General features: G+C 45.4%; 1 protein-coding gene across 1 annotated transcript in view; it reads right to left on the bottom strand.

The window, feature by feature from the left end:
- Nucleotides 1-7,764: 7,764 nt before the first annotated feature.
- Nucleotides 7,765-27,793, bottom strand: part of ERICH6B (glutamate rich 6B) — a 43,169-nt gene continuing 23,140 nt past the window's right edge. Inside the window, exons 5-8 of the mRNA XM_004376642.2 lie at nt 24,385-24,470; nt 24,099-24,251; nt 9,092-9,317; nt 7,765-7,977 (exon numbers count right to left, since the gene is read on the bottom strand). Of these exons, the coding sequence (XP_004376699.2) occupies nt 7,765-7,977; nt 9,092-9,317; nt 24,099-24,251; nt 24,385-24,470 (678 nt within the window). The remainder of the gene's footprint in view (nt 7,978-9,091; nt 9,318-24,098; nt 24,252-24,384; nt 24,471-27,793) is intronic.

The following is a 27,793-nucleotide window of genomic DNA, read 5'->3' as shown; positions in this document are numbered from 1 at the left end:
TTTTCCATGAATTTGTCTATTTTTTCCTCATTTTTGTCTGCTTTTTGCTTCAACTCTTGGATAACTCTGAATATTAGAGATTTGAATTCCCTATCAGGTAGTTCTAGTGCCTTTTCTTCTACTGGAAAGTCATCTGGTGTTTTATTTTGGATGCCTTCTGGAACCGTCCTGTCCTCTTTTTGTATATGTTTTGATATTGTCTGCTGTCTTAGGGACATTCAGTAGTTATTTTCCTCGTTTATTGATTGTAGATTTGTTTCGTCCTGCTTTTTTGTTTTATTTGGTTATGTCTGAGCAGGCGGGCTGTGCATTCTTTGTTGTTTGCTTGTCTGTAGGCACGATACTTTTCACCTCCTTCTCCAATGGGCAGGGTCAGTTACTCAGGTATGGTATAGCAGGGCAGGTCCATACTAGGGCCAACAGGGTGGGCCGGGAATCAGTGAGGGCAGGTTCTGGTAGGCCATGCCTGTGCTGTTTGGGGGTATGATGTTCAGTGCACAATGCAGGTAGGCAGGAAGGAGTGGGGAGATTGTGATGTGTGGAGCTAAGATGGATATGGGAGAGAGGAGAGAAACAGGAGCCAAAAATGTACAGAGTGCTAAGGGAGATTGCCTTTGGAGTGGAGAGATGAGAGACTGAGAAATGAAGGAAAAAAGGGTAAAAGAAAAAAAATGAATACAAATTAGAAAAAAAAAAAAAGCCCCCAGGAATCCCACCGGTGTGGCGAGGACTGTGGAAGTTGCTCCCACGCCATGAAGTACAGCCTGGCTAGAAGGGGTAGAGGTGTCACATGGCACCAGGTATTCAGGAGACAGTAAGAGAAGTATAGAGAGACAAGAAACTGAAAAATGAAGAAAGATAAAAAAGGAAAAAGAAGCAAACAAGAAATGCCCCCAGGGATACCACTGCACGTCTGTGCAGAGTAAGGGAGTAGCTCACAAGCTGCGCAATATTGCCTGGCTAGAAGGGGCTCCCAAGCCAAGAAAAGAAAAAGGAAACAAAACAGAACAAATCAGAATAAACAAAAAGCCCCAGGGGTCCCACCAGAATGGTGGCATGGGCCGGGAAGCAGTTTCAGAGTCGAGCGGTGTTTTGCAGCCTTTCAGGAAGAAGCAAAGATGGCACACGGAGCCAGGTATTTGAGAGAAAGGAGGGGGAGGTGGTGAGAGGTAAGGAAGAAATCTAAAGAGGCGGAAAAAAGCAACACCAGCAGCCAACAAATGGCACACAGGGAGCCGACCAGTGTGGGCAGGTGGAATCCAAGCAGCACTGGGGTGAAGCCGGGGGTGAAGCTGGTGCTTCCTGGCCAAGAGACTGGCAGAGGAAGCCAAGCGAGGGTGAAGAAGGGGTGGGAAAGTGTATATCACTGGTTACAGGTTGTTCTGTCTCCTGCTAGAAGCTCCGTGAAGCTGCTTTCTTGCACCCCCTGTTCGCTGATCTCCAGTAGGAGTCCAAGATGGCAGATTGATGCTGCGTTAGCTGATAGAGGACCTCTGCATGTATATCTCCTCGCTCTTTGTTCTCTGTCAGTTTCTCATTCCATTCGGTGCTTGGCTGAGTTCTTTATCTCTTCATTTGATGCTTAGGGTTTCAGGTCTCTGTTTGACTTAGTTTTTCAGATCTTTGCTATGGAGGGACACTGTGGTGCTTCTGTGTATAGTGCCATGTTGCCTGGACGTCCCACAAGCCAGGTGTTGACGTTGATACAATCTACCGTCTTACTCAGATTTCCCCACTTTTACCTGTACTCTGTGTGAATTCTTTTGAACAAGATGATTGTTGTAGAAAGACACTTTTGAAGCATCTTAATGCTTCATAATTTAAAAGACAATTTAAGTTTGGCTTTGCAAAACAGCCAGTTTCCTGAGTACTGTCAGCTTAAGTAATTGTACTGACATTTAGTATTGTAGTAGCAATAAAAACAAATTTGTATTTTTCCCCCCGGTTTAACAGCCCCATGTCATTAAATTCTCTTTTGCTGTTTTACAAGTGAGAAAGAATAGTGCAGTTTTTCAAAAAGGGCCATTTGTTAAAGGGACCTGGGCACGTTGGTGAGAGACTCTTCCCAGAAAAGGATGACTTCATGTGTCGTTTTTGGAGCCCCTTCCTCCTGGTAGTTTTTCTTTAGTGAGCCTGTTTTTCTGTGCTCCTCAGTACCCACCCCTACAAAAAAGAAATGCCACACTGAGCACTTGGTTCAGTAGCAGCCATTTAAATAGTCATCTGACAAATGTATGTATTTTTTTTCCCTTGGGAATAAAGATTTTTGTTTGTTTTATTTTTGGTGTTTTTTTACTTAAACTTTTTTTAAATTATAGAAATACGCCCACTAGTATACATTTCTTAGTGTTTGAATTTTTAACATAAAAAGTGAAAGTCTTCTAAACTAACCCTCAAAGACAATGACTGGCATAAATCTTCCAGATTTTTTTTCTGTGTATATTTTAAAATATTATTCTTACAGAATTGAACTCTTTATGTACATTTTTAATGAAATCAAGTGAGTTTTAATTACCAGTGTATCCTCTCTTTCTAACTCTTACCGAGCCGTATAAAACTACGTTGCAGACATGACATTTTACCTCTAAATGCTTTAGATCTGTCTCCAAAGAATGAGGACATTCTCTTACATAACCCCAATACCATTATCACACTGAAATAAAAATAAGTTCAATAATACCTGATATGTAGTCCATATTTGTTTCCCCAGCTGCCCCCCAAAATGTCACATAGTTTTTCTTATCCAGGTTCACACATGTCACTTGGTTGTTACGTCTCTTTGGTCCTTTTTAATTTAGACAAGTTCTCTTACGTTCTTTGTTAGCTTTTTATGGTATTATCTTTTTTTTTTTAAAGAGTCTAGGCCAGTTGTAGAATGAACTCTAGCCTGGATGTCCCTGGTTTCCTCATCAGAATACCCAACAACTGCAGAATTACATATTCTTTTCAAGTGTACATGGTAGACGTGTTGGACCATAAAGCAGACAAACCAAATATGATCTGCGGCAGTAGTTCTCAGCCAGGGGTGATTTCATGCCCCCAACTCCCAGCCAAGACATTTGGCAATGTCTGAAGACATTTTTGGTTGTCATGCATGGTGGGGAGGGGGTACTACTGGCATCTCGTGGTAGAAGATGCTGCTGAATGTCTGACAGTGCATAGGACAACCCCCTACAACAAAGAATTATCCAGCCCAAAATGCCAATAGTAGAGGTTGAGAAACCTTACCATACACAACAGCATTCCCCAGCACTTGCTACCCCCCTTACCTGGCTTCATATTACTTATGAAATACTGTTGTCTTCATAATACCTATCAGTACCTCATATTTTCCTTTTTTTTTTCTCTGTCTCCCTCCAACCCAGATTTTAAGCTCCATGGGGTGGGGGGGAGGGACTTTGTTTTGTTCACTGCTGTACACCTAGCTCCTAGAACTGTGCTTAATGTAGGTGCTCAATAAGTGTTCATTGACTGAATGAAAGACCCACTGTTGACCAAGTCATGTAGCCATCCCTACACCACCCCATTATTAGATAGTCCTGCTTATTCTCTATCCTGAATGGCTCTTTAATTTCTCCCCTCTTGTCTAAGGCTGGGCTCTCTAGAGGAATGAGACTAGTGAAATGTATATACATATACATATACATATACATATACATATACATATACACATATACAGAGAGATTCAATTCAAGGAAATGGCTCACACAGTTGTGGAGACTGGTAAGTCCCAAATCCATGGGTCAGGCATCAAACTGGAGGCTTCTCCTGACTTATATGGTTGCAGGGGCTGATGAACCCCAGATCAGCAAGTTAGATGGCAGGCTGCTGGCTCATGGGGCTACAGGCACTGGCGAATCCCAAAATCTGCAGGTCAGGTGGCAGGCTGCTGGCTCACATACTAAGATCTGGAGGTCAGATGATGAGTTGGATGCAGGATCCAGAGTGAGAGTGAGCCTTGCTGGAACATCCATTTATATACTGGAGGCATGCCACACTCCCAAGGAAACTGATTGGCTGTTCACAGCAGATCTCATCAGGTGGTGATCACATTACATCAGATCTCATCATGGAGGTGATTATATTGTGGAAGAGAAATCAGTCCAGTGTCTGCCAAACCACTGAAAATCAAAACCTAGCTAAGCTGACAGATAACATTAGCCATCACACCTCCTCTGTATGCCAGTGCCATTGCCTTGGGTCAGGCCCTCATTATTTTCTCCTGGAATGTTGAAATCTTTACTACAAGATTTATTAAGTCTCATTAAGAACTCTCCCCAACCCTTGATCCTAGAATATGGAAATTTCAACTTTTGATGGCACCTAGGGATGTCTCAATCAGGCCCCTGCCCATCTGTCCAGGCCCATCTTCCACCACTTTTCCTCTGTATCTGTTAGTGTTCTTGAGTGCAAGCAACAGAGCAGGAAAGAACTTTGTTGAAAGGTATGTATGGGAAGCTCATGAGACAGACCAGAGGCTGGAGAACCAGAGAGTTGAGAGCAGAAAGTGGTCCAGTCTGTGGCCATGCTGTGACAGGACCTTGGATGGGTGTCACTGCTGCTGCTTTCTTCTCGGCCGAACTTGCTCCCCATGGGGTGGGGCCAGGGGGAGTGTCTGACTCTCTGTGTCTCCACTGAGTGCTGAGGCAAGGAGGAGAAGGGGCTTTCTCTGTGCCAGTTGTCAGTGTATTCCCTGTCAGCTCCAAATCTACCCTTATTTTGCTCAGCTTTGTGATTCTGGAGCTGGACCCTGAAAACATTTCTCCTTAGCAAAAAAAAAAAAAACAAAAAAACCACCAAAAAACCCATTGCCGTCGAGTCGATTCTGACCCATAGCGACCCTAAAGGACAGAGTAGAACTGCCCCATAGGGTTTCCAAGGGGTGGCTGGTAGATTCAAACTGCCAACCTTTGGGTTAGCAGCCAAAAGCTTACTGTGCCACCAGGGTCCTTAGCCAGCTGGTGTAATGTCAGACTTTGCTGATAGAGGGCGCCAGAGGCACACTGCAAGGCACGGTGGAAGGGTGGGCATTCTCTTTCTGGTCTCTTTTGTTGCTGTCAGCAGTGTGGGAGCTCTGGTGGCACCCATTCTCCAACAAGTTTTTCCAGCATCCCAGCAAGTAGCTTCTTGTGAACCAGCTTTTGCACCAGGGACGTTTTGCTGCTACGGTAGTCATTTACGCCAACCAGCTCATTTATAGCTCATTGCCCGGCAGCAAAGTAACTGCTGTGTTTTAGCTGATCCTACCATCCACCAACAAGGTGGGAGAATCAATGAGAGTGATGTGGTAACAGCCTGCTGCGGCCAGTCCCACTGCTCCCGTCCCACCTCAGGTGCTCAGTTGTCAGGGTTCAGGGTGATGCTGAGACATTCAGTGAAGATGGTGGCAGGCCGTGCCTGGGGAGAAGGGCCACTGCGTGGTACACAGTGCCTCTGGGCACAATAGGGAATGGCTGAACCAGAGGGAAAGGGTTTCCTTTACTGGCCTTGGAGTCCTTGGGTGGTGCAAATGGTTAATGTGCTCAGCTGCTAACCAAGAGGTTGGAGATTTGAGTCCACCCAGAGGTGCCTCAGAAGAAAGGGCTGGTGATCTACTTCTGAAAAATCAGCCTTTGAAAACCTGTGGAGCACAGTTCTACTCTGACACACGTAGGGTTGCCATGAGTTGCAGTTAACTGGATGGTAACTAGCTTTGGTTTTTATACTGGTCTTGGTTTTGGCTGGAGTTGAGGTGGTCCTGGGAAGTTTGCAAGTGTCCCAAAGATGTATAAAAGTCACACAGTAGGGGTCTGCCCAACCCTTAAATCCTCCATGTCTAGAAAGCCCTTCCCCTCCCCATGCGTAAGTGTCAGCTAGGAGCCACGTTTACAAGACATGGTCCCACCCTCCCTTACTTTACTGGACTCGACCAAGGATGGGCTCCTGACTCAAGCTGGGCCCATCAGACACCACTGGGATATTTGAAATTGAGAGAGAGAAAGAGAGAGAGAGATTAGGGGACAGTTTGCTTATTTGGGAGTGTCTTTTGCTGGCCATGTGAATTGAGATGCATAGAAAATACGTCTTCACAAAAAAACGAGTGAAGCAGAGAAAAGAAATTGAAAGTCAGTCTAGGTTCTGGAGGCCTCCTGGGTTCCAGGCCTTCCTGAGGCCCCTGCATTCTTCTATGGGATTGATTACATTTTCCCATTTTGATTTAGCAGAGTTGGTGACTTACCGGTGACCAAAAGGGTCTCAGCTGTTGGTGAGAGTAAGTGTGGGTCCTTCGGGCTCCCGGTGGGATCCCTGCTCGCGGAACCTGGTGCAGACTGGGCTCGTTTGCCCTGTGGATTTCCCTCAGCCTTGGCGGGGTGGGAAAGGGGGTGTTTAGGGTGAGGTCAGGGTTTGTGAGAACCTCCTGAGGTGGTGCGGGAAGTATAGGGAACCTGGGAGCTCAGACACTGCTTCTCTCCCAGCCTTAGGATGAGGCCCCTGGGGAGAAGTCCCCTGGGCGTATTGCTCAGGAGGGGGCTGGACTCTGAGAGGCTGGTGCGTGATTTATGCTGAGTCAGCAGCTTGGCCTTCGGCTCTCCCTTGGGCGGGGGTGGTGCAACAGTGGAATCAAGACAGCATTTGCCTCAAGTCTTGGGCCTTTGAGATGCCCCTGGGTGGGGAGTCAAACCCACCTAGAGGTGCCTTGGAAGACAGGCCTGCCAATCTGCTTCCTTCCACAGCCTTGAAACCCTATGGAACAGTTCTACTGTCACACGGGGTTGCTCTGAGTCAAAATCAGCTTGACAGCAACTAACAACAACAGAGTGGGGAATCATGAAAAAAAGATACGCACTGTCACCAGAGTGATGTCATTTTGTAGTTAAGTAATTCCAGTCTTCATCACCACTTACCAGCGTGTTATCTGGTTAAGTCAATAACATCTCTGAGCCTCAGTGCCAGGACTAACATAGACAGAGAAAATACTATCTATGTTACAGAGCCAAATGAGATGGAACAAGTACAATATTTAGCACAGGGCCTGCCTGGCTCACAGTAGCTGTTATTATGAAGAGAAGGGGCTTGAGAAACTGAGGGGGCTGTAACTCTATAAGCCAAAGAAGTGCAGACACAGCCTTATCTAAGAGATTTCACGTTTGAAAAACACTTTCCTGGAGATGTCCAGATACGAGGGGAAGGGCCAGGATTGCAATGACTGGTACTAACACTTACTGAATTGTTTCTATGGGCCCCGCACCGGTCTAGGTACTCTACGTGAATTCACTAATTTAATACTCACAACTCCATGGCAGTAGGTACTATCTCTAGGCCCATTTTACAGATGAGGAAACTGAGGCACAAAGCTATTTACCCAAGGCTATACAATCAACAAGTGACAAAGCTAGACTTTGAACACAAATAGTCTGTGTTCTGAATCAAGATGAGAAGTACTAGAAGGCCACAAAAGAACTTGTGCATAATAATCACCCAGGAGAGCCGGATGGGACAGGGACTGATGTGTATCACCTACCAGAACAATAACTTGCTGCTAAGGCTACCAGGTCAGGGCTGAAGATGAGATCTTTTCTGTGCCTGGTCAGAGATTTTGTAAGCCCCCTGAAAATTGTCTTCTTTTTTCAAACTAAGGAGCTGTGTGGGACATGTCCTAAATGACAAACCGACTCTCAAAAGGCATAAACAGGTCTTGGGTTTTCCTTGAGTCTCCTGAGAACTCCCTCTTCCCGAGACATTCAGTAGATGCTGGGGAAGCTCTGGGACAATTTGATGACTGTCTTAACGTTGGAATTGAAATGTCTTCTTTGGAAAGGCTTCCACTAGAAAAGTCATGGCAGACTCCACGAATTTCTCCAAATCGGAGATGGTCAGCAAATTTAGGATCTTACTCATCTTTCCCAGAAGGATCTGGATTTTCTGAGCTGTTGAACCAAATTCCACTTCCTGGATTCTTTTCTTCTTCATTTCATTCAGCACCTCTGGAGTTATGTACTGCAGAAATTCGTAGAAGACTGGGTGAGGATAAATGCTGCCCCAGCACTTGGCTGTCCCTCCCCCACCCCCAGGATCAAGTCCTCTGAGGTCATGGCTCAGTCTTCCCTGGAACCTTTACCCTTGGGGCAAATCTGTGCTCCCAGTCCTGCCACTGGTGACTTTTCTGCTGCTTCCCCAAATGCACTCCCTTGGCCTATGCCTATGGCCACATGGACTGTGCTCATGTGGGCTGACGCCACCCCTCTGCCTGACCTCAAAACAGAAGGGTCTGGAGATATGTGTACACAGTGTTCATTGCAGCCTTAATCACAATAGCCAAAAGGTGGAAACAACTCAAGTGTCCATCAACAGATGACTGGGTAAACAAAATGTGGTACGCACATATAATACAATATTACTCAGTCATAAAGAGAAATGAAGTCCTGATACATGCCGCGACATGGATGAACCCTGAAAACATCATGCGGAGTGAAATAAGTCAGACACAATAGGACAAATATCCTATGATCCCACATATATGAAATATCTAGAATAGGCAAATGCATAGAGACCAAGGTTTATTAATGGTTATCAGGGGCTGGGAGTTATTGCTGAATGAGCACTGAGTTTCTGTTTGGGGTGGTGAAAAATTTTTAGAAATGAGTAGCAGTGATAGTTGTACAACATGGTGAATATAAATTAGTGTCACTGAGTTGTATGTATAAAATGGTTAAAATGGCAAACTTTTTGTTATATATATATTTTATCACAATAAAATAAAAACAGGATAACCAGCTCTTGTGCCCTGGTGCACCTGCCTTAGAAAGGCTGTGCTTTTCTGGGAGTCTGGTTTCTGGGCCATGGATTTCCTAACGTGGGCGACATCAAGACCCTGCCAGAGCCTGGAGCCTGGAGCCTGTCACAGTGTCTGGCCAACAAGTCCTCACTGAAAACCCTATGGAGCACGGGTCTACTCTGACACACATGGAGTCCCCATAAGTCATAGTCAACTCCATGGTAATGGTTTGTTGTTGAGTGGGTTGGTGAGAGACAGAACTTGGCTTAGGGGCCCAGGGCGTGGACCGATCTGAGCCAGCAGGAGCCTGAATGCAGGTGGGCATTGACACGTTACCTTGTATCTGGTGCCTAGGTTTAAACGAATCTGTTTCTTCTTGTTGATGAAGTAGAAGAAGATATTATCCTGGCTCCTTATTTGTACCTTGATGTACTGGTTGATTGTCAAGGAGACGGGCTGGACAGGGGGCGCGTGGATGTGGAGGTTTAGGTTCCACCAGTTCCAGGCCCTTTGGCCTCCGCCTCTGATGAAGTAGTAGCCCAGATTGTGGCTTAGGCTCAACCTAGACCAAGAAGCCACGTCAGGCAGTCAGTGCATAGCTCTTGGGACTGGGAGCCGCCCACAGCCTCTCATGTGGCAAAGCAGAGCCCCGGCCCCTCAGTCTCCTTCATTTTCCTCTCCTGCTTAGCCCACAAAAAGGGCCACAGGGTCTCAGCAGGTGGGAGAAATTACAACAAGGAAGGCAAGCTGGAGACTTTGCATTGGCGTTCCACACTGGCCTCTAGAGTGTGCTGGGCCTCATACTGTGGCCTCTCCCTCTAACTCCCACCCTCTCCCTTCAGTTCCTGGGTCACCCATGCTCTTTACTCCCTCCGGGAATTTGCCATGCTGTTCCCTCTGTCTGGAGGGCCTTCCCGCACGTCTTGGCGTGGCTGTCTCCTGCTTATCCTGAAGGTCTCAGCTGAATGTCACCTCCTCAGAGAAGCCGTTCCCAACCAGCCTATCTAGCTCCTTGTTATGGATTGAATTGTGTCCCCCAAAATATGTGTTGGGTGCTAACCCCTATACCTGTGGCTATGATCTTGTTTGGAAATAGAGTTTTCTTTATTATGTTAATTAGATTAGACTCAAGTAGGGTGGTGTCTTAGTTCTCTAATGCTGCTATAACAAATACCACAAGTGGATGGCTTTAACAAACAGAAATTTATTCTCTCACAGTTTAGGAGGCTAAAAGTCTGAATTCAGGGTGCCAGCTCCAGAAGAAGGCTTTCTTTTTCTGTTGGCTCTGGAGGAAGGTCCTTGTCATCAGCTTCCCTTGGATCTAGGAATTTCTTAGTGCAGAGATCCTAAGTCCAAAGGACATGCTCCACTCCTGGCTCTTCTTTCTTGGTGGTATGAGGTCCCTCTCCTCTCTGCTTGATTCTCTCTTTTACATCTCAAAAGAGATTGACTCAAGATACAACCTAATCCTGTAGATTGAGTCCTGTCTCATTAACATAACTGCCTCTAATTCTGCCTCCTTAACATCATAGGATTTACAACACATAGGATAGTTACATCAGATCACAAAATGTAGGACAAACACACAATACTTGGAATCATGGCCTAGTAAAGTTGGCACACAGTTTTGGGGGACACAATTCAACCCATAACATTCCACTCTTTGGCCCCCCAAACTTCATGTCCTTGCCACATGTAAAACACATTTACCCCATCATACCATCCCAAATGTCTTAAATCAACTCCAAGTCCAAATTCCATCCGGGGCAAAATTCTTCTCTATCTGTGAAATCTAGAATACAATTTACGTGCTTCCAAAGTACAATGGTGGAACAGGCACAGGGTAGACGTTTCCATTACAAATGGGAGAAATTGGAGGGAAAAAAGGAATAATAGACACAAAACAAGTTAAAAACACAGCAGAACAATTTACATTAGCGCTCAAGGCTTGAAAATAATCCTCTGTTTTCTGAGACCATCTAGTCAATGGCCCCACCCTCCAGATTCTGGGTGCTGGCCACACTCTCTGGATTCCGGTGGAGGTCCCTTAACCCTGGGCTTCAGCTCTGCCTTCCATGTCCACTGGGATGGCAACTCTGCTCCCTATCTTAGGGCAGCACCATTCTCCTAGTCCAAATGAGTGGAGACCTCACCCCCTCAGCCCCAGCAGGCCCAGTTCTTCTGCCCTTGGGCATGGCAGCCCCACCGCCTCTGCTTTGGGCAGCGGATCTGGCCCCATCCCCCATCACTTGTGAAAGGCAGCCCTACACTCCGGAACCAAGCTGGTGAAGATGTGACTCTTCGAAACCTAGGAGGCCATGGCCCCACCCTTTGAGATCCAGGAGTCCGTGGTTCTACCCTTTGAGACCCCACAGGTTGTGGCCCTACCCATTGAGATTGAGGCAGCTCTGCTTCCTGTGCTCCTTGTCTCTTCAGCTTCTGCTTCCTGGTTTCTTGGCCTCTTGGCCCCTTGGCCCCTCGGGCCTCTTGGGCTGGTCTGGCCTCTGCCCTGCTCAGGCAAGTTTTACAAAGGTCTTTAGTTCTACTGATAAGTGCATGGAGGCACCCCACTCCACCAGTAAGCCTCAGCCCAAAGGCACTCAGCTCTCACTCTGTGGATCAGGTCAGCAAGCCTATCTCTGCCAACAAATGCCCAGAGGCACCTTACTCTGCCATGAAGCCTCTTGCACAAAGGCACTCAGCTCTCTTGCTCTGTGGGTCAGCTCCTGTGCCGTCTCACACCAATCTCCTGGTTCTGGTGCTGTGGTTTCTCTGCTGCTGCTTCTCACTGTCTGCACCATATCCAGTGTTACAGCTCTCCTCCCTTTCTTCTGAGCCCTCACTAAAATTGTCTCTGATGTCTGTAATTCCATCAATGGCCTCTTCAAGATAATCTAGGCTTTTACCATTAGGCTCTTTAAACTCTTCCAGCCTCTACCCATTTCTCAATTCCAAAACCATTTCTACATTGTAGGTATCTGTTAGAGCAACACCTCAATCCTGGTACCAAATTTCTATCTTAGTTATCTAAGACAGAAATACCACAAGTGGGTGGCTTTAACAAAGAGAAATTCATTCTCTCACAGTTTAGGAGGTAAGAAGTTCAAATTCAGAGTGCCAGCTCCAGAGGAAGGCTTTCTGTCTCTGTTAGCTCTAGGGGAAGGTCCTTGTCATCAAACTCCCCCTGGGTCTAGGAGCTTCTCAGCACAGGGACCCCAACTCCAAAGGACGCACTCTGCTACTGGATCTGCTTTCTTGGTGTTAGGAGGTCCTTCTCCTCTCTGCTCGCTTCTCTCTTTTATATCTCAAAAGAAATTGACTCAAGATACAACCTAATCCTGTAGATTGTGTCCTGCCTCATTAACAAAACTGTGTCTAATCCTGCCTTCTTAATATCTTGTTGTTGTTAGGTGCCCTCGAGTCAGTTCCAACTCACAGCAACCCTATGTACAACAGAACGAAACACTGCCCCATCCTGCGCCATCCTCAAAATTGTTATTATGCTTGAGCCCATTGTAACAGCCACTGTGTTGATCCATCTTGTTGAGGGTCTTCCTCTTTTTCGTTGACCCTCTACTTTACCAAGCATGATGTCCGTCTCCAGGGACTGGTCCCTCTTGATAACATGTCCAAAGTATGTGAGACATAGTCTTGCCATCCTTGCTTCTAAGGAGCATCCTGGTTGTACTCCTTCCAAGATAAATTTGTTCGTTCTTTTGGCAGTCCATGGTATATTCGATATTCTTCGCCAACACCACAATTCAAAGGTGTCAATTCTTCTTTGGTCTTCCTTATTCATCGTCCACCTTTCATGTACATATGAGGCAATTGAAAACTCCATGGCTTGGGTCAGGTGCACCTTAGTGTTCAAGGTGACATCTTTGCTTTTTAACACTTTTGAAGGTTGTGTCATCTGCGTAACACAGGTTGTTAGTAAGTCCTCCTCCAGTCCTGATGCCCCTGTTCTTCTTCATGTAGTCCAACTTCTAGGATTATTTGCTCAGCACACAGATTGAGTAAATATGGTGAGAGGACACAACCCTGACACACACCTTTCTTGACTTTAAACCAAACAGTGTCCCCTTGTTCTGTTCGAATGACTGCCTCTTGATCTATGTACAGGTTCCTCACGAGCACAATTAAGTGTTTTGGAATTCCCATTCTTCACAATGTTATCCATAATTTGTTATGATACACACAGTTGAATGCCTTTGTAAAGTCAATAAAACACAGGTAAACGTCTTTCTGGTATTCTCTACTTTCAGCCAGTATCCATCTGACACCAGCAATGATATCCTTGGGTCCACGTCCTCTTCTGAATCCGGCTTGAATTTCTGGCAGTTCCCTGTCGTACTGCTGCAGCCACTTTTGTATGATCTTCAGCAAAATTTTACCTGCATGTGATATCAGTGATTTTGTTCTATAATCCCCACATTCGGTTGGATCACCTTTCTTTGGAATAGGCTTAAATATGGATCTTTTCCAGTTGGTTGGCCACGTAGGTGTCTTCCAAATTTCTTGGCATAGACGAGCGAGCAGTTCCAGTGCTGCATCCATTTTTTGAAACATCTCAATTGGTATTCCATCAATTCCTGGAGCCTTGTCTTTCACCAATGCCTTCAATGCAGCTTGGACCTCTTCCTTCAGTACTGTCTTAGGCTGGGTTCTCTAGAGGAGCAAAATCACTAAAGCGTATAAATATAAATAGAGCTTTATATCAAGGAAACAGCTCACGTGATTGTAGAGGCTGGAACGTCCCAAGTCTGTGGATCAAGATGGAGGCTCCTCTTGATTCACGTAGCTGCAGGGGCTGGTGAACCCAAGATCAGCAAGTCAGAGAGCAGGGCTCCTGTTCACAGGCTGTGAAGATCAATGAATCCCAAGATCGGCAGATGAGCTGATAGCTCAAGTCCCAAGAACCGGAGATCAGATGACCAGGAGGCAGCTGCAGGATCCAGAGTGAGCAAAAAGCCAGAATATCTGCTTATTTTCGGATGCAGGCCACACCCCCAAGGAAACTCCCTTTCAACTGATTGGCTATTCACAGCAGATCCCATCATGGGAAGGATCACATATAAACACTGAGAATCATGGCCCAGCCAAGTTGACACACAACCTTAATCATCATAGGTACCATCGATTTCTGATCAAATGTGTCTTAGGCTGGGTTCTCTAGAGAAGCAAAACCAGTAAGTGTATAAATATATATATATATAGAGAGAGATTTATATCAAGGAAATAGCTCACACAATTATAGAGGCTAAAATGTCCCAAGTCCATGGATCAGGGTAGAGACCTCTCCCAGTTCACAGAGCGGCAGAAGCTGGTGAACCCAAGGTTGGCAGGTCAGAGAGGGGCTCCCACTCACAGGCCATGAAGGTCAATGAATTTGAAGATCAGTAGACAAGAGTGCAAGGTTTCTCCTGATTCACGTAGCTGCAGGGGCTGGCGAGCCCAAGGTCAGCAGGTTGGGGAACTGGACTCTTGCTCACAGGCTGAGAAGTTCGACGAATTCCAAGACCAACAGTTAAGCTGTTAGCTCAAGTCCCATGAACGAGAGGTGAGGCAACAAGAGGCAGCTGCTGAGTCTGGAACAAGCCAAAACCCTTGACAAGGTGAGCAGGCAGAAAATAACCGGTGGAAGGCAGAGAGATGAACTAAGGGGGCGGTGAGCTGCCACAGGCCCTGCCTCCACCAGTACCACTCAGCAGATTCCATCATGGGGGTGATCACAACATTATACAGCTGCTAAAACACTGAGAATAATGGCCTAGACAAGTTGACATACAATTTTAACGAACACAATATGCTACCTTCTGAGATGGTTGAATGTCAACCAATTCTTTTCGGTATAGTGACTCTGTATTTCTTCCGGCTTCTTTTGATGCTTCCTGCATTGTTTAATATTTTCCCCGCAGAATCCTTCAATACTGCAACTCAAGGCTTGAATTTTTTCTTCAGTTTTTTCAGCTTGAGAAATGCTAAGCATGTTCTTCCCTTTTGGTTTTCTAACTCCAGGTCTTTGCACATGTCATTGTAATACTTTGTCTTCTCAAGCTGCCCTTTGAAATCTTTTGTTCAGCTCTTTTACTTCATCATTTCTTCCTTTTGGTTTAGCTTACTTGACATTCAAGAGCAAGTTTTAGAGTCTCTTCTGACATCCATTTTGGTCTTTTCTTTCTTTCCTGTCTCTTTAATGACCTCTTGCTTTCTTCAAGTATGATGTCCTTGATGTCATTCCACATCTCACTTGGTCTTTGGTCATTAGTTATTAGTTCAATGCATCAAATCTCTTCTTGAGATGGTCTCTAAATTCAGGTGGGATATACTCAAGGTTGTACTTTGGCTCTCCTGAACTTGTTCTAATTTTCTTCAGTTTCAGCTTTAACTTGCATATGAGCAATTAATGGTCTGTTCTGCAGTCGGCCCCTGGCCTTGTTCTGACTGATGATATTGAGCTTTTCCATTGTCTGTTTCCACAGATGTAGTCTATTGGTTCCTGTGTATTCCATCTGGCGAGGTCCTCGTGTATAGTCTCTGTTTATGTTGTTGAAAAAAGGTATTTGCAATGAAGAAGTCATTGGTCTTGCAAAGTTCTATCATGCGCTCTTCGGCATCATTTCTATCACCAAGTCCATATTTTCCAATTAACGATCCTTCTTCGCTTCCAACTTCCGCATTCCAACCACCAGTAATTATCATTGCATCCTGATTGCATGTTAGATCAATTTCAGACTGAAGAAGTTGGTAAAGATCTTCAATTTCTTCATCTTTGACCTTAGTGGTTGGTGCGTAAATTTGAAGAATAGTCATTTTAACTGGTCTTTCTTATAGGCGTATGGATATTATCCATCACTGACAGTGTTGTACTTCAGGATAGATCTCGAAATGTTCTTTCCAACGATGAATGCAACACCATTCCTCTTCAAGTTGTCATTTCTGGTATAGTAGGCCATATTATCATCCAATTCAGAATGGCCAATACCAGTCCATTTCAGTTTACCCATACCTAGGATATCGATGTTTATGTGCTGCATTTCATTTTTGACGATTTCCAATTTTCCTAGATTCATACTTCATACATTCCACATTCCGAAATATTAATGGATATTTGCAGCTGTTTCTTCTCATTTTGAGTTGTGCCACATCAGCAAATGAAGATCCCAAAAGCTTGACTCCATCCACATCATTAAGGTCAACCCTGCTTTGAGGAGGTGGCTCTTTCCCAGTCATATTTTGAGTGTCTTCTAACCTGAGGGGCTCATCTTCCAGCACTATATTAGACAATGTTCCGCTGCTATTCATAAAGTTTTCACTAATTCTTTTTAGAAGTAGACCACCAGTCCCTTCTTCCTAGTCTGTCTTAATCTGGAAGCTCATTTGAAACCTGTCCGCCATGGTTGACTCTGCTGGTATTTGAATACCGGTGGCATAGTTTCCAACATCACAGCAACACACAAGCCCCCACAGTACAACAAACTGCCAGCTGCATGGGGTCCTTAACATCTTAGAGGTTAGGATTTATAACACATAGGATAATTACATCAGATCACAAAATGTAGGAAAACCACACAATACTGGGAATCATAGCCTAGCCAAGTTGACACACATTTTTGTGGGACACAATTCAATCCATAACAGGTGATTTCTAAATCTAATCACTTACGAGTTATAAAAGAGCAGAATGGACACAGCAATACATACACACACATACACACAAACACACACACACACACACAGGGGGAAGGCAGACACCATGTGAGGATTGTCTACAAGACAAGGAACCAAGGAACTCCCAGGACTATCTGCAAGGAAGGAATCAGCATGGCTGAGACCCTGATTTGGACATTTATCCTTCAGAACTGTGAGAAGATACACTTCTGTTCTTTAAAGCCACTCACTTGTGGTATTTGTGTTTCACCAGCACTAGGAAATTAAGGCACTCCCTATGATGGTCCATCCCCATCCCTTGTTGGTTTTCTTCATATTGTTTTCTGTAATATACAGTCCTCATTTCTTGTGGACGCCATATTTGTGAATTTGCGTAAACTTTATTTGTAATCCCAAAATCAATACTTGTGGCACTATTGCAGTCATTTGCCGACATGTACAGAGCAGTGGAAAATTTGAGTCGCCCAGTGCACAAGGCTGGTTCAGTATTTGCTAGTTCAGCATTTGCAGGTACTTTACAGAACATAACAACTGTGAATAATGAGAATCGACTACATATCGTCTCTACTCCCCCACTAAAATGGAAGCTCCGCGAGGGCAGAAACTGTGTCTGTCTTGTTGCCTGATGAATTTCTGCTGCCAGCCCCACATAAATATGTGTCAGACGAGGGAATGGATGGAGGAGTTTCTCCCTCATCTCTCCCAGGTCCTGCTCTCTAGGGGCTCACCTATTGAGCAGTCCTTTCTTGGTCTTCCAAACCCACCATAGACCACTGGCCCTGACTTCTGCCTTTTGAATCCCACCAGAGCCGTGGTCGGGGGCAGCGACGTCTCCCATGTTGTTTTGGTTTCCTAGTGCTATCATGAAAATCTGTTCCAAGTGGGTGGCTTTAAAGAGCAGGATTTGTTGTCTCACAGTTTTAGAAGCCAGGAATCTGAACTCAGGGTGTCAGGAGGGCCACACTCTTTCTAGAGGCCCTAGGAGAAGGTCCTTCCTTGCCTCTTCCAACTTCTGGCAGCCCTGGGCATTCCTTGGCATTCCTTGTCTTGTAGTGAATTCTCACATGGTGTCTTCTCCCTATGTGTCTCTGTTTTCCCTTTTTTATATGACACCTCTCAGAAAGAAAGAATTAGGTTTAGGACCCAGCCTACTCCAGCATAACCTCATTAACATAACAAAAGGAAACTCTTGTTTCCAAACTGGGTCATATCCACAGGTACAGGGGTTAGGACTTCAACATATCTTTTGGGGGACACAATTCAATCCAAAACACACACGAAGACGGGAAGCGATGCTGAGGCCTGGGTTAGTCAGGAGAAGACAAGGGTTTGGGGAGCCTGGGTTACTCAATCTGCCAGTTTTTGTTGGGGCTGTTTAGGGGCCTCTTACATCAGCACAGAGGTGATGAGCAATTCTGGTGATGAGCTACCTCAGGGACCAAATCCTTCTGTCATGGGGCCACATTTTCCCTGGATGAGGGAGCACAACTCTGGTGCAGCAGACCTTGGGGAAGGAACCAGCTTGGGACTGGGGGAGCCACTCAGGGCAGAGGGTCTGGCCCTGAGGTATGACTTTTTGGGGATGATGGGAGGTATGACTTTTTGGGGGTGATGAGCATGGTGGGGTCCTCATAGACAGTCCTCTCTCATCCAGGTCTCTGATGCCTGAAATGCCATCATGAGTACTGCTTTCCTTTGGTTTAAACCAAACTAGGGCAGGACCCAGACACGATGCAATTGCCCTTGGAAGAGGCAGGACAGAAGGTCTGTAGGCAGCGGCTGGGCTGCTGACCAACACGTGGGCAGCAGGGCCTCTGTGCAGAGGGCCAGGACCTGCTGAGGGGGACTGAGAGGTGGGAGCGCTTTCTTCCCTGACTCAGATCACTCAACGATTTGTACAGCACTAAGGAAGGAAGAGGAAACTCTGGTGGCGTAGTGGCTAAGTACTACGGCTGCTAACCAAAGAGTCGGCAGTTCGAATCGTCCAGGTGTTCCTTGGAAACTCTGTAGGGCAGTTTACTCCGTCCTATAGGGTCGCTATGAGTCAGAATCAACTCGATGGCAACGGGTAAGGAAGGAAGAAGGGCCCTGGCTGCACAATGGTTAAAGTGCTCAGCTGCGAACCGAAAGGTCAGTGGTTCAAATACATCAGCTGCTCTCCAGGAGACAGATGTAGCACTCTGCGTCCATAAAGATTACAGCCTTGGGTGTGGGGTCTTAAAAACTTGTGAGCAGCCATCAAAGATACTACATTGTCTGGAGCAAGGAAGAATGAAGAAAACAAAAGATACAGGGGAAAGATTAGTCCAAAGGGCTAATGGACCACAAGTACCACAGCCTCCACCAGACTGAGTCCAGCACAACTAGACGGTGCCTGGCTACCACCACCAACTGTTCTGACAGGGATCACAATAGAGGGTCCCGGATACAGAGGGAGAAAAATGTAGAACAAAAGTCAAACTCACACACACACAAAAAAAAAAAAACAACCCCCACCCCCCACAGACTTAATACTGTTCTGACGGAGACTGGAGAAACCCTGAGAGTATGGCCCCTGGACACCCTTCAGTACTGAAGTCACTCCTGAGGTTCACCCTTTAGCCAAAGATTAGACAGGCCCATAAAGCAGACAATAATACATGTAGCTCAACCACGTATATGAGACTAAATGGGCACACCAGCCCAGGAGCAAGGACGAGAAGGCAGGAGGGAACAGGAAAGCTGGACAAATGGAAATGTGGAACCCAAGGTCGAGAAGGGGAGAGAAGGGGAGAGTGTTGACATGTCGTGGGATTGGCAACCAATGTCACAAAACGATACGTATATTAATTGTTTAATGAGAAACTAATTTGCTCTGTAAACCTTCTTCTAAAGTGCAAAAAAAAAAAAAGATTATAGCCTTGGAAACCCTATGGGGCAGTTCTACCCTGTCTTATAGGGTTGCCATGAGGTGGAATTGACTCAATGGCAGCGACTTTAAGGAAGGAAGGGCATCCCTGAGTGGTGCAAATGGTTGGTTAACATGCTCAGCTGCCAAAGGTTGGTAGTTTGAGTCCACCTAGAGGTGCCTCGGAAGAAAGCCCTGGCAATCTGCTTCTGAACTATCAGCTACTGAGAACTCTGTGGAGTGCAGTTCTACTCTGACACACATGGAGTCACCTCAACAGCAACTGGTGACCGGTAAGGAAGGAAAGACAGGAAAACGAGAGCCACGCCCACTGTCAGGGCTTCTGCTGCCACGGGGGTGGGAGGGAGCAAGAAAACAGAGGGGGTCAGCGGGCAGAGGTACCAGACAGGGTGTGGGCACTTGCGGGTCCTTGTGCATGTCTTAGGTCTGGCCTATGGAAGGGAGGCTGCAGGGGCCATTTGCTGTGATTTGTGAGCCCCGCCCCGCCTCAGCTCAAACAATTAGGTTTAAATACTTGCACGCCCGGGATTCTAACCTCCCAGGTGCGGAGGAACTCAGGGTTAGACCGCAAGGCCGCCTCTATTTTGCCGAACTTCATGAGTCGTGAAGTGGTTAGCAGGGTTTTGGAAAAACTTTCAAGGTCAAAAGGGCAGCAGGTCCCAACGAAAGAGATTCCACAGCCAGGCCTGTTGCCACTGAGTCAGCTCCGACCAGAGTGGAACTGCCCTATCGTGTTTCCAAGGAGAGGCTGGTGGATTCGAGCTGCTGACCTTTCGGTTAGCAGCTGAGCTCTTAACCACTGCGCCCCCAGGGCTCCAGAATGAAAGAGATGGGAGGTGGGAAATGATGGGTTCCTGACGCTGAACTGAAGCAAGGCTGTTCTGGGGACGAGAACCGTAAACCGCCGCGAGGCTGCAGTCCCCCCAGAAACCTGGGCCCGTTTGCTCTTAAAATCGAGGCTTTTCCAGAGTCCCAGCGAGGGTTTGCGGTGTCCGCACAAACAACCATCCGCTCCTCCACTGGGGGAAGGGTGAGGGCTGCCTCCCTTTCAATTTTAAGGAGGGGACAGGGTGACTTCCCTCAGAGTCCTCTGTTAACCTCGAGTGAAGACACAGCCTTGGGAGACAAGGGCGGGGTGGGCAGTTGCTGACAGCTTTAGGGCAACTGTCATTCTCCGCAGGCTTAAAGGTCCAGAGGAAGATACGCTGCCTGGGCTCCCACACCTAGCTGACCCATGGAGTCACTGGGGAGCTTTGAAGGAGTGAAGATCCCCAGGCCCCTTCCCAGACTCACAGAATGGGAGTCAGCCTGCATCCCAGCTCTGAGAACCATCCTTCTCTTTCAGCATTGGTGGATGGAGATTCAGAGGTAAGATGAGGGTGTCACTTGTATACCTTATTTGATAATTTTTTAAAAATGGTTTTTTAAGGTAGAATCAAAATGTCACAAAACTTCTTGTCAGTAATTACATGTGTGCCTCAGGGCAAATGAGTCCTCTCTGGATCTCATCAGTAAAATGAGAGTGGTTCCTACTCCCTTGGAAGAGATTCTCAAAGGACTCTCTGGCCCTAAAATTCACCATCATTAGGGAGAAGAGAATAATCCGAGAAGCTGGACTATAGGAGGAAGAATGCGGCATCAGGATTGGAGGAAGACTCATTAACAACCCGCTATATGCAGATGACACAACCTTGCTCGCTGAAAGTGAAGAGGACTTGAAGCACTTACTGATGAAGATCAAAGACTGCAGCCTTCAGTGTGGATTACACCTCAACCTAAAGAAAACAAAAATCCTCACAACTGGACCAATAAGCAACATCATGATAAACGGAGAAAAGTTTGAAGTTGTCAATGATTTCATTTTACTTGGATCCACAATCAACACCCCTGGAAGAAGTAGTCAAGAAATGAAATGACATATTGCACTGGGCAAAAGACCTCTTTACAGTGTTAAAAAGCAAAGATGTCACCTTGAAGACTAAGGTGTGCCTGACCCAAGCCATGGAGTTTCTTTTTTTTTTAATTGTACCTTAAGTGAAAGTTTACAATTCAAATTAGTCTCTCATACAAACATTTATACACGCATTGTTATGTGGCCCTAACTGCTCTCCCTATGCTGTGACAGCACACTCCTCCTTTCCACTCCTGATTTCCCGTGACCATTCAACCAGCTCCTGACCCTCTCTGCCTTCTCATCTCACCTCCGGCCAGGAGCTGCCCATTTAGTTTCATGTATCTACTTGAGCTAAGAAGCACACTCTTCGCGAGTATCATTTTATGTCCCATAGTCCAGTCTAATCTTTGTCTGAAGAGTCGGTCTCAGGAATGGTTTTAGTTTTGGGCTAACAGAGAGTCCAGGGGCCATACTTTCCGGGGATCCTCCTGTCTCAGTCAGACCATTAAGTCTGGTCTTTTTACTAGAATTTGAATTCTGCACCCCACTTTTCTCATGCTCCACCAGGGACTGTCTGTTGTGTTCCCTGTCAGGGTGGTCATTGGTGGTAGCTGGGCACCATCTAGTTCTTCTTGTCTCAGGCTGATGCAGTCTCTGGTTTATGTGGCCCTTTCTTTCTCTTGGGCTAATACTTTCCTTGTGTCTTTGGTGTTCTTCATTCTCCTTTACTCCAGGTGAGTTGGGACCAATTGATGCATCTTAGATGGCTGCTCGCTAGCTTTTAAGAGCCCAGACGCCACTCACCAAAGCAGGATGCAGAACATTTTCTTAATAAACTTTGTTATGCCCATTGACCTAGATGCCAGCCATGGAGTTTTTTGCCTCCTATGCATGTGAAAGCTGGACAATGAATAAGGAAGAGAGTAGAAGAATTGACACCTTTGAATTACGGTGTTGGAGACGAATGTTGAATATACCATGGACTGCCAAAAGAACGAACAAATCTGTCTTGAAAGAAGTACAGCCAGAATGTTCCTTAGAAGCAAGGATGGTGAGACTCTGTCCCATGTACTTTGGACATGTTATCAGGAGGGACCAGTCCCTGGAGAAGGACATTATGCTTGGTAGACGGTCATCGAAAAAGAGGAAGACCCTCAACCAGATGGATTGACACAGTGGCTGCAACAGTGGGCTCAAGCATAACCAAAATTGTGAGGATGGTGCAGGACTGGGCAGTGTTTCGTTCTGTTGTACAAAGGGTCGCTATGAGTCAGAACTGACTCAACAACAATAACACGGAAAAGAGGCTCTACTGTACATAGCTAGATAATATTTGAGAAAATTAACTGAGTTTCCTGCCCTTATTTCTGTTGTGCTTCTTGTACCCGGTACCCTTCCTCCACCACTCACAAAGGATTTTCTATACAAACAGCCCTCCAGGGAGAGCAGATACTCCCCCACTCTCTACCCCCTTACCACTCCCCCGCCCCCGAACAAAGATGTCAGTTGGGACATAGTGTTTAAAAAAAAACTCATAGCAGAGAAAATAGTCTTAAAATCTGAGGTTTGGAGAGTGAAAAAAATATATACATATTTTTTGGAATTAAAAAAGAAACATTTATCTTTGACTATTAAGAAGAAAGTATAAAGTTGATCCAAGATAATATGCATTTCCCACTCCATGATCACTAATAAAGAAAAACCAAACCAAACCAGTTGCCGTTGAGTGGATTCTGACTCCTGGCGACCCCGTGTTTTTGCAGAGTAGAACTGAGCTCTGCAGGGTTTTCTAGGCTGTGACCTGAGGTGCCTCTGGGTGGGTTCGAACTTTCAACTCTTCAGTTAGTTGTTGAAGAAAAAAAAACAAACCAAATCCATTGCCGTTGAGTCAATTCCGACTCATAGCGACCCTATAGGACAGAGTAGAACTGCCCCATAGAGTTTCCAAGAAGTGCCTGGTAGATTTGAACTGCTTACCTTTTGGTTAGCAGCCACAGCACTTGACCACTACACCACCAGGGTTTCCAGTTGTTGAAGGGAGGGGGAAATTCTGAAATGACAGAGAACTTACCCAAAAGAGATGGAGAAAAATCTTGAAGTGACTGGGTTATGATGAATTGGTAAGCTGAATTTTTCCACCACCACGAGAAATGGGAAGTTAAGAACTAAGGTCATTTATGATGAACTCTTTCGAAGTTGCATTTTTGACTCCTGTATTGGTGACCGTGAAATCTGTACACAATACAGGTGTCTCCAAAGCCTTTGCCAAGCCCTCTTCTCTGAGGCCCCCAGAATTGGAAGGATGCGTTCTTTCTAAGGCAGTTCTCACAAGAGGTGATTAAGAGATGAAGCCAATAGAACGGGGTTGTTATGAGCCTATGATTCTTACCTTATTCATGAAAAGCAATGGCCCACAAGGACAGTGTGACTTCTTTAAGGGCAGGGACCTGTCCTACCAGTAGTCCATCATTACATCCACCTCCCCATTTCCAATGTGTGTTAGTTGGATGAATAAATTAGGTGATAGAGAGAGACTGACTTAACTAGTGAGGGAGGAAGGCAGAGCAGACTGGGAATCAAACTTCAACCATTCTGCCCCTGTACCAGCAGAAAGTGTTTGGGACACATGGCCCAAGCTTAGGAGTCCCTAGGTGGTGTAAATGATTAATGCATTTGTCTGTTAAGCAAAAGGTTGGTGGTTGAAGTCCACCTGGAGGTTCCTTGGAAGAAAGGCCTGGCAATCTACTTCTGAAAAATCAGACATTGAAAACCTGATGGAGCAGTTTTACTCTGACATAAATGGGTTTGCCATGAGTTTGAATCAACTCAGTGACAACTGGTTTGGTTTTTGGTAGCCCAAGCTTACTTACCAGATATCTCTGTTTTCATCATAGAAGGTGGCATGGCCAGAGTTGTTGATAAGGGCCCGTATCCATGTTTGTTTACTGTCTTCCAGAATGATGTATGTGAAATGTTTAGCATTGGTGGTGAGGATGAGCATAGCCAGGTTTCCTGAAGGATAACTAGGAGGTGGTTAAGGCACAAGTGGTCCATTGGGATCCCCTGTTCGAAAAGGCAGAACCTTGCAGAGGACACCAGTCCTCAGCAAGCATACCAGGCCCAGCCCAAATCACAGCATCCTGCTCCAGTGGATACTGTATCTGGCCTGTTCCATCAGGAAAGAGCACTTGGAAGAGAGTCCCACTGGGGTAGAGAATTACTTCTCCATCACCTTGATGCACCTGGGAAGAAAAGACAAGCCCATGAAAAGTGGGAGGGTGCTGATTGTCCCAGTGCAGAGTATAGCATTGTTGCTGGAGTGCTTTGTACTTCCTCTGCTTGCTCTCCGAATGCCCACTGGTAGCCCTGCCTATCACCACCCCGAACTTGTTGGGAGCTCTTGTTGGAAACCTCTCAGGGCCTCAGTATTCTTTTCTAGATAGCCAGGAGGTGGAACTGGAACACTGTGTGTGTGTGTGGTGTGTAGATTTTAAACTAGTATTTCAGTCACTCTAATGGTTATTGGTATAGTCAGGTTTTTTATTTCTTCTTGGATCAGTTTGAGTGAATTGCATTTTATTTTTAGGAAACTGATCATTTTATGTAAATTTTCAAATTTATTGTCATAATATTAATTCATATAACGTTTTTAAAACATCAGCACAGTATCCGTAGCTATGTCCTTGTTTTCATTCTTTCCATTACTCATACCCTCTCTTTCGCTCTTTTTTTAAATCTTTTTTATCAATCTTGCCCAAAGGTTTGCCTAGTTAGTCTTTTAAAAGAACCAGCCTTTGGTTTGTTGATTCTGTTATTTCCTTGTTTTCTACTGTATCAATGTCTGCTTTTATCGTCCTCGTTGATGTCCTGCTTTCTGTGGGGTTTCTATGCTATTTCTGTTATCTTTCTAATTCTTTAAGTGGAATGCTGAGCTCACTATTTCTCGTTTTTCCTCTTCATATGGCGGCGGTGGCTGCCAAGACTGCTGCTTCTGCTTTTTCTTCTCCTCCTCCTCCTTCTTTAGAATAAGCGATTAAAGCTGTACATTTTCCCTCAAAATACTCTTAGCTGTTTCCAGTGAGTGTGCATAGTTACTTTTCATCTTCATTCACTTTTAAATATTTTCAGATTTCCAGTATGACTTCTTCTTTGACACACTAGTTATTTAGAAGTGTGTTTTTAAATTTGCAAAATGTATGAAGTACGTTTGGTTATATGATTATAATTACTAATTAAATTGCATTAGAGGAAGAGACATAGTCTGCATGAGATCAACTGTTCAATGTCTGCTGAGATTTGTTTTGTGGCCTAGTATGGGATCAATTATCATAAATGCTTCATGTGCATTTGAAAAGGATGAATACATTCCAGTTTCTTCCTGTCCCCATATTAGTGTTAAAACCCAAGCCCCAAAATAGAGTTGTTGCTTAATGGATATTGAATTTCCGTTTGGGATGCTGACAAAGTTTTGGAAATAGACAGTGGTGATCGTTGCAAAAAACCAAAACAAACCCAAGCCCCTAGATTATCAAGACACTTCGTTCTTCTCTTGCCCGCCTGCCTCCCCCAGCACACACAGCCACCAGGACACACCGTTCTGGTTTTGAGCTTTCTCTTTATTTCCAGCATTGGTTATGCCCCTTACTTGCTTCCACACTCCACTCTGAATTTACAAGGATGCTTCTTAAATTTTATCTAAGTTTTCCAGGTGTGTGTAACAGGAAGGCTTTTGCAGTTTATCTAGTATCCCATATGACTCCAACTGGAATTTAGATCAGTGATTTTCAAACTATTATATTTAACAGTTGAACAAGGAAAGCTTACAGCAGAATGCCAACATCCACAAAGATCAAAGAAAGAGATACAACTCTGTTTGAGAAGCTGCTGCTTGTGGGGGCTCCCAGGGCACTGCCTTTAAATGCCCAGGAACCTGGGATCAGAATGAACACTGCTACATCAGGTGATGTTAGTGTACTGGCCGACACGCAGCCAGCTCTTTCCCTCCACCCAGCGCTGTGATGAACACTTTGGTTCTCACAACACAATGAACCTTTAAAGTAGGTACTTTTCTTATCCCCATTTGTTGCTGTTGTTAGTTGCCATGAGTTGGCTCCAACTCATGGTGACCTTAGGTAAAACAGAATGAAATGTTGCCCGGTCCTGCGCCATCTTCATGATTGTTGGTATGCTTGAGTCCACTGTTGCCGCCATTGTGTCAGTCCATCTCATTGAGGGTTTGCTGACCCTCTACTTTACCAACCATAATGTCCATCTCTAGGGATTGGTCTTTCCTGATGACGTGTCCAAAGTAAGCGAGCCGAAGTCTCATCATCCTTGTTTCTAAGGAGCATTCTGGTTGTATTTCTTCAAAGACTGGATGTTTGTTCTTCTGTCAATCTACAGTATATTCACTATTCTTCGCCAACACTGTAGTTTGAACGCATCAATTCTCCTTCTGTCTTCCTTTTTCAGTATCCAACTTTTGCATGCGTATCAGGCGAACAAAAAGACCTGTGTCAGGCACATTTTAGTCATCAAAGTGATATCTTTGCATTTTAGAACTTTTTAAAAGAGGTCTTTTACAGCAGATTTTCCCAGTGCAATACGTTGTTTAATTTCTTGACTGCTGCTTCCAAGGTCATTGATTGTTGATCCAAGTAGAATGAAATCATTGACACTTTCAGTGGAAAAACCTTATCCCACCTTAAGAGAGGCTAAATCACTTATACAAAGCTATCCAGTAAGAGGCAGAGCTGGACTCAGACAATGTGACCCCCACGCCTGCAGTCTTAACCGTGGGCCTCTGATCACAAGCCTCTGTCCTCCTCTTACATTTAATCTACAAATCACAGCTCTTCTTTAACCTAAAATAGTGGTTTATCAGGACACCCGTGGGTGGGCTCTTCCTGATGGGCTTGTAGGCATTTCTCATGGGAGAAAGATTGCATTTTAGATCCCCCCACCAAGCCACCCCAAAGCCAGAATTTTTGAGATACTTTCTTCTTCTCAAATTCACTTGTCATGTAATGACATTCTCCTAATGATAAGAACCCCAAGGGCAAAGCAAAATCTCTGCTCCAGAGGTGGCACTGGCACATTTTCTCTCACTGGGAAACATACATGAATGACATGTCTAAAAGCATAGAAGTCATCACCGTGTGCTTTGGGGACAGAGTATGAGGCTAACAGCTGAAAGCTAAGAGAGAAGAGACCACATCTCTGGCCTTCCTTCAGTTCTGCCAGAGAGAAAACAATACCTCTAGGAGGCCAGAAGGAATCCCTGGTGGTGCAAATGGTTAAGTGCTTGAATACTAACTGAAAGGTAGTCTCAGAAGAAAGGCCTGGTGATCCACTTCCAAAAGGTCACAGTCTTGAAAACCCTATGGAGCACAGTTCCACTCTCCATACACATGGGGTCGCCATGAGTTGGAACCGACTCGATGATTACCGTCTACTAGTTTAGGCAGCCAAGGAAAGCTGCTGCCTCTGATCTCTCTCTGGCTGCAGGGGAGCTGCTGGGTCCTGGACTGGGTGGATTCTGTCTGAGCACCAGCACATATTTATA

Source organism: Trichechus manatus, unplaced genomic scaffold (genome assembly GCF_000243295.1).
Source record: "Trichechus manatus latirostris isolate Lorelei unplaced genomic scaffold, TriManLat1.0 scaffold00044, whole genome shotgun sequence".
Classification (NCBI taxonomy): domain Eukaryota; kingdom Metazoa; phylum Chordata; class Mammalia; order Sirenia; family Trichechidae; genus Trichechus; species Trichechus manatus.
The sequence above is the reverse complement of the archived record's forward strand: the minus strand, read 5'-3'. Positions and strand labels throughout refer to the sequence as shown.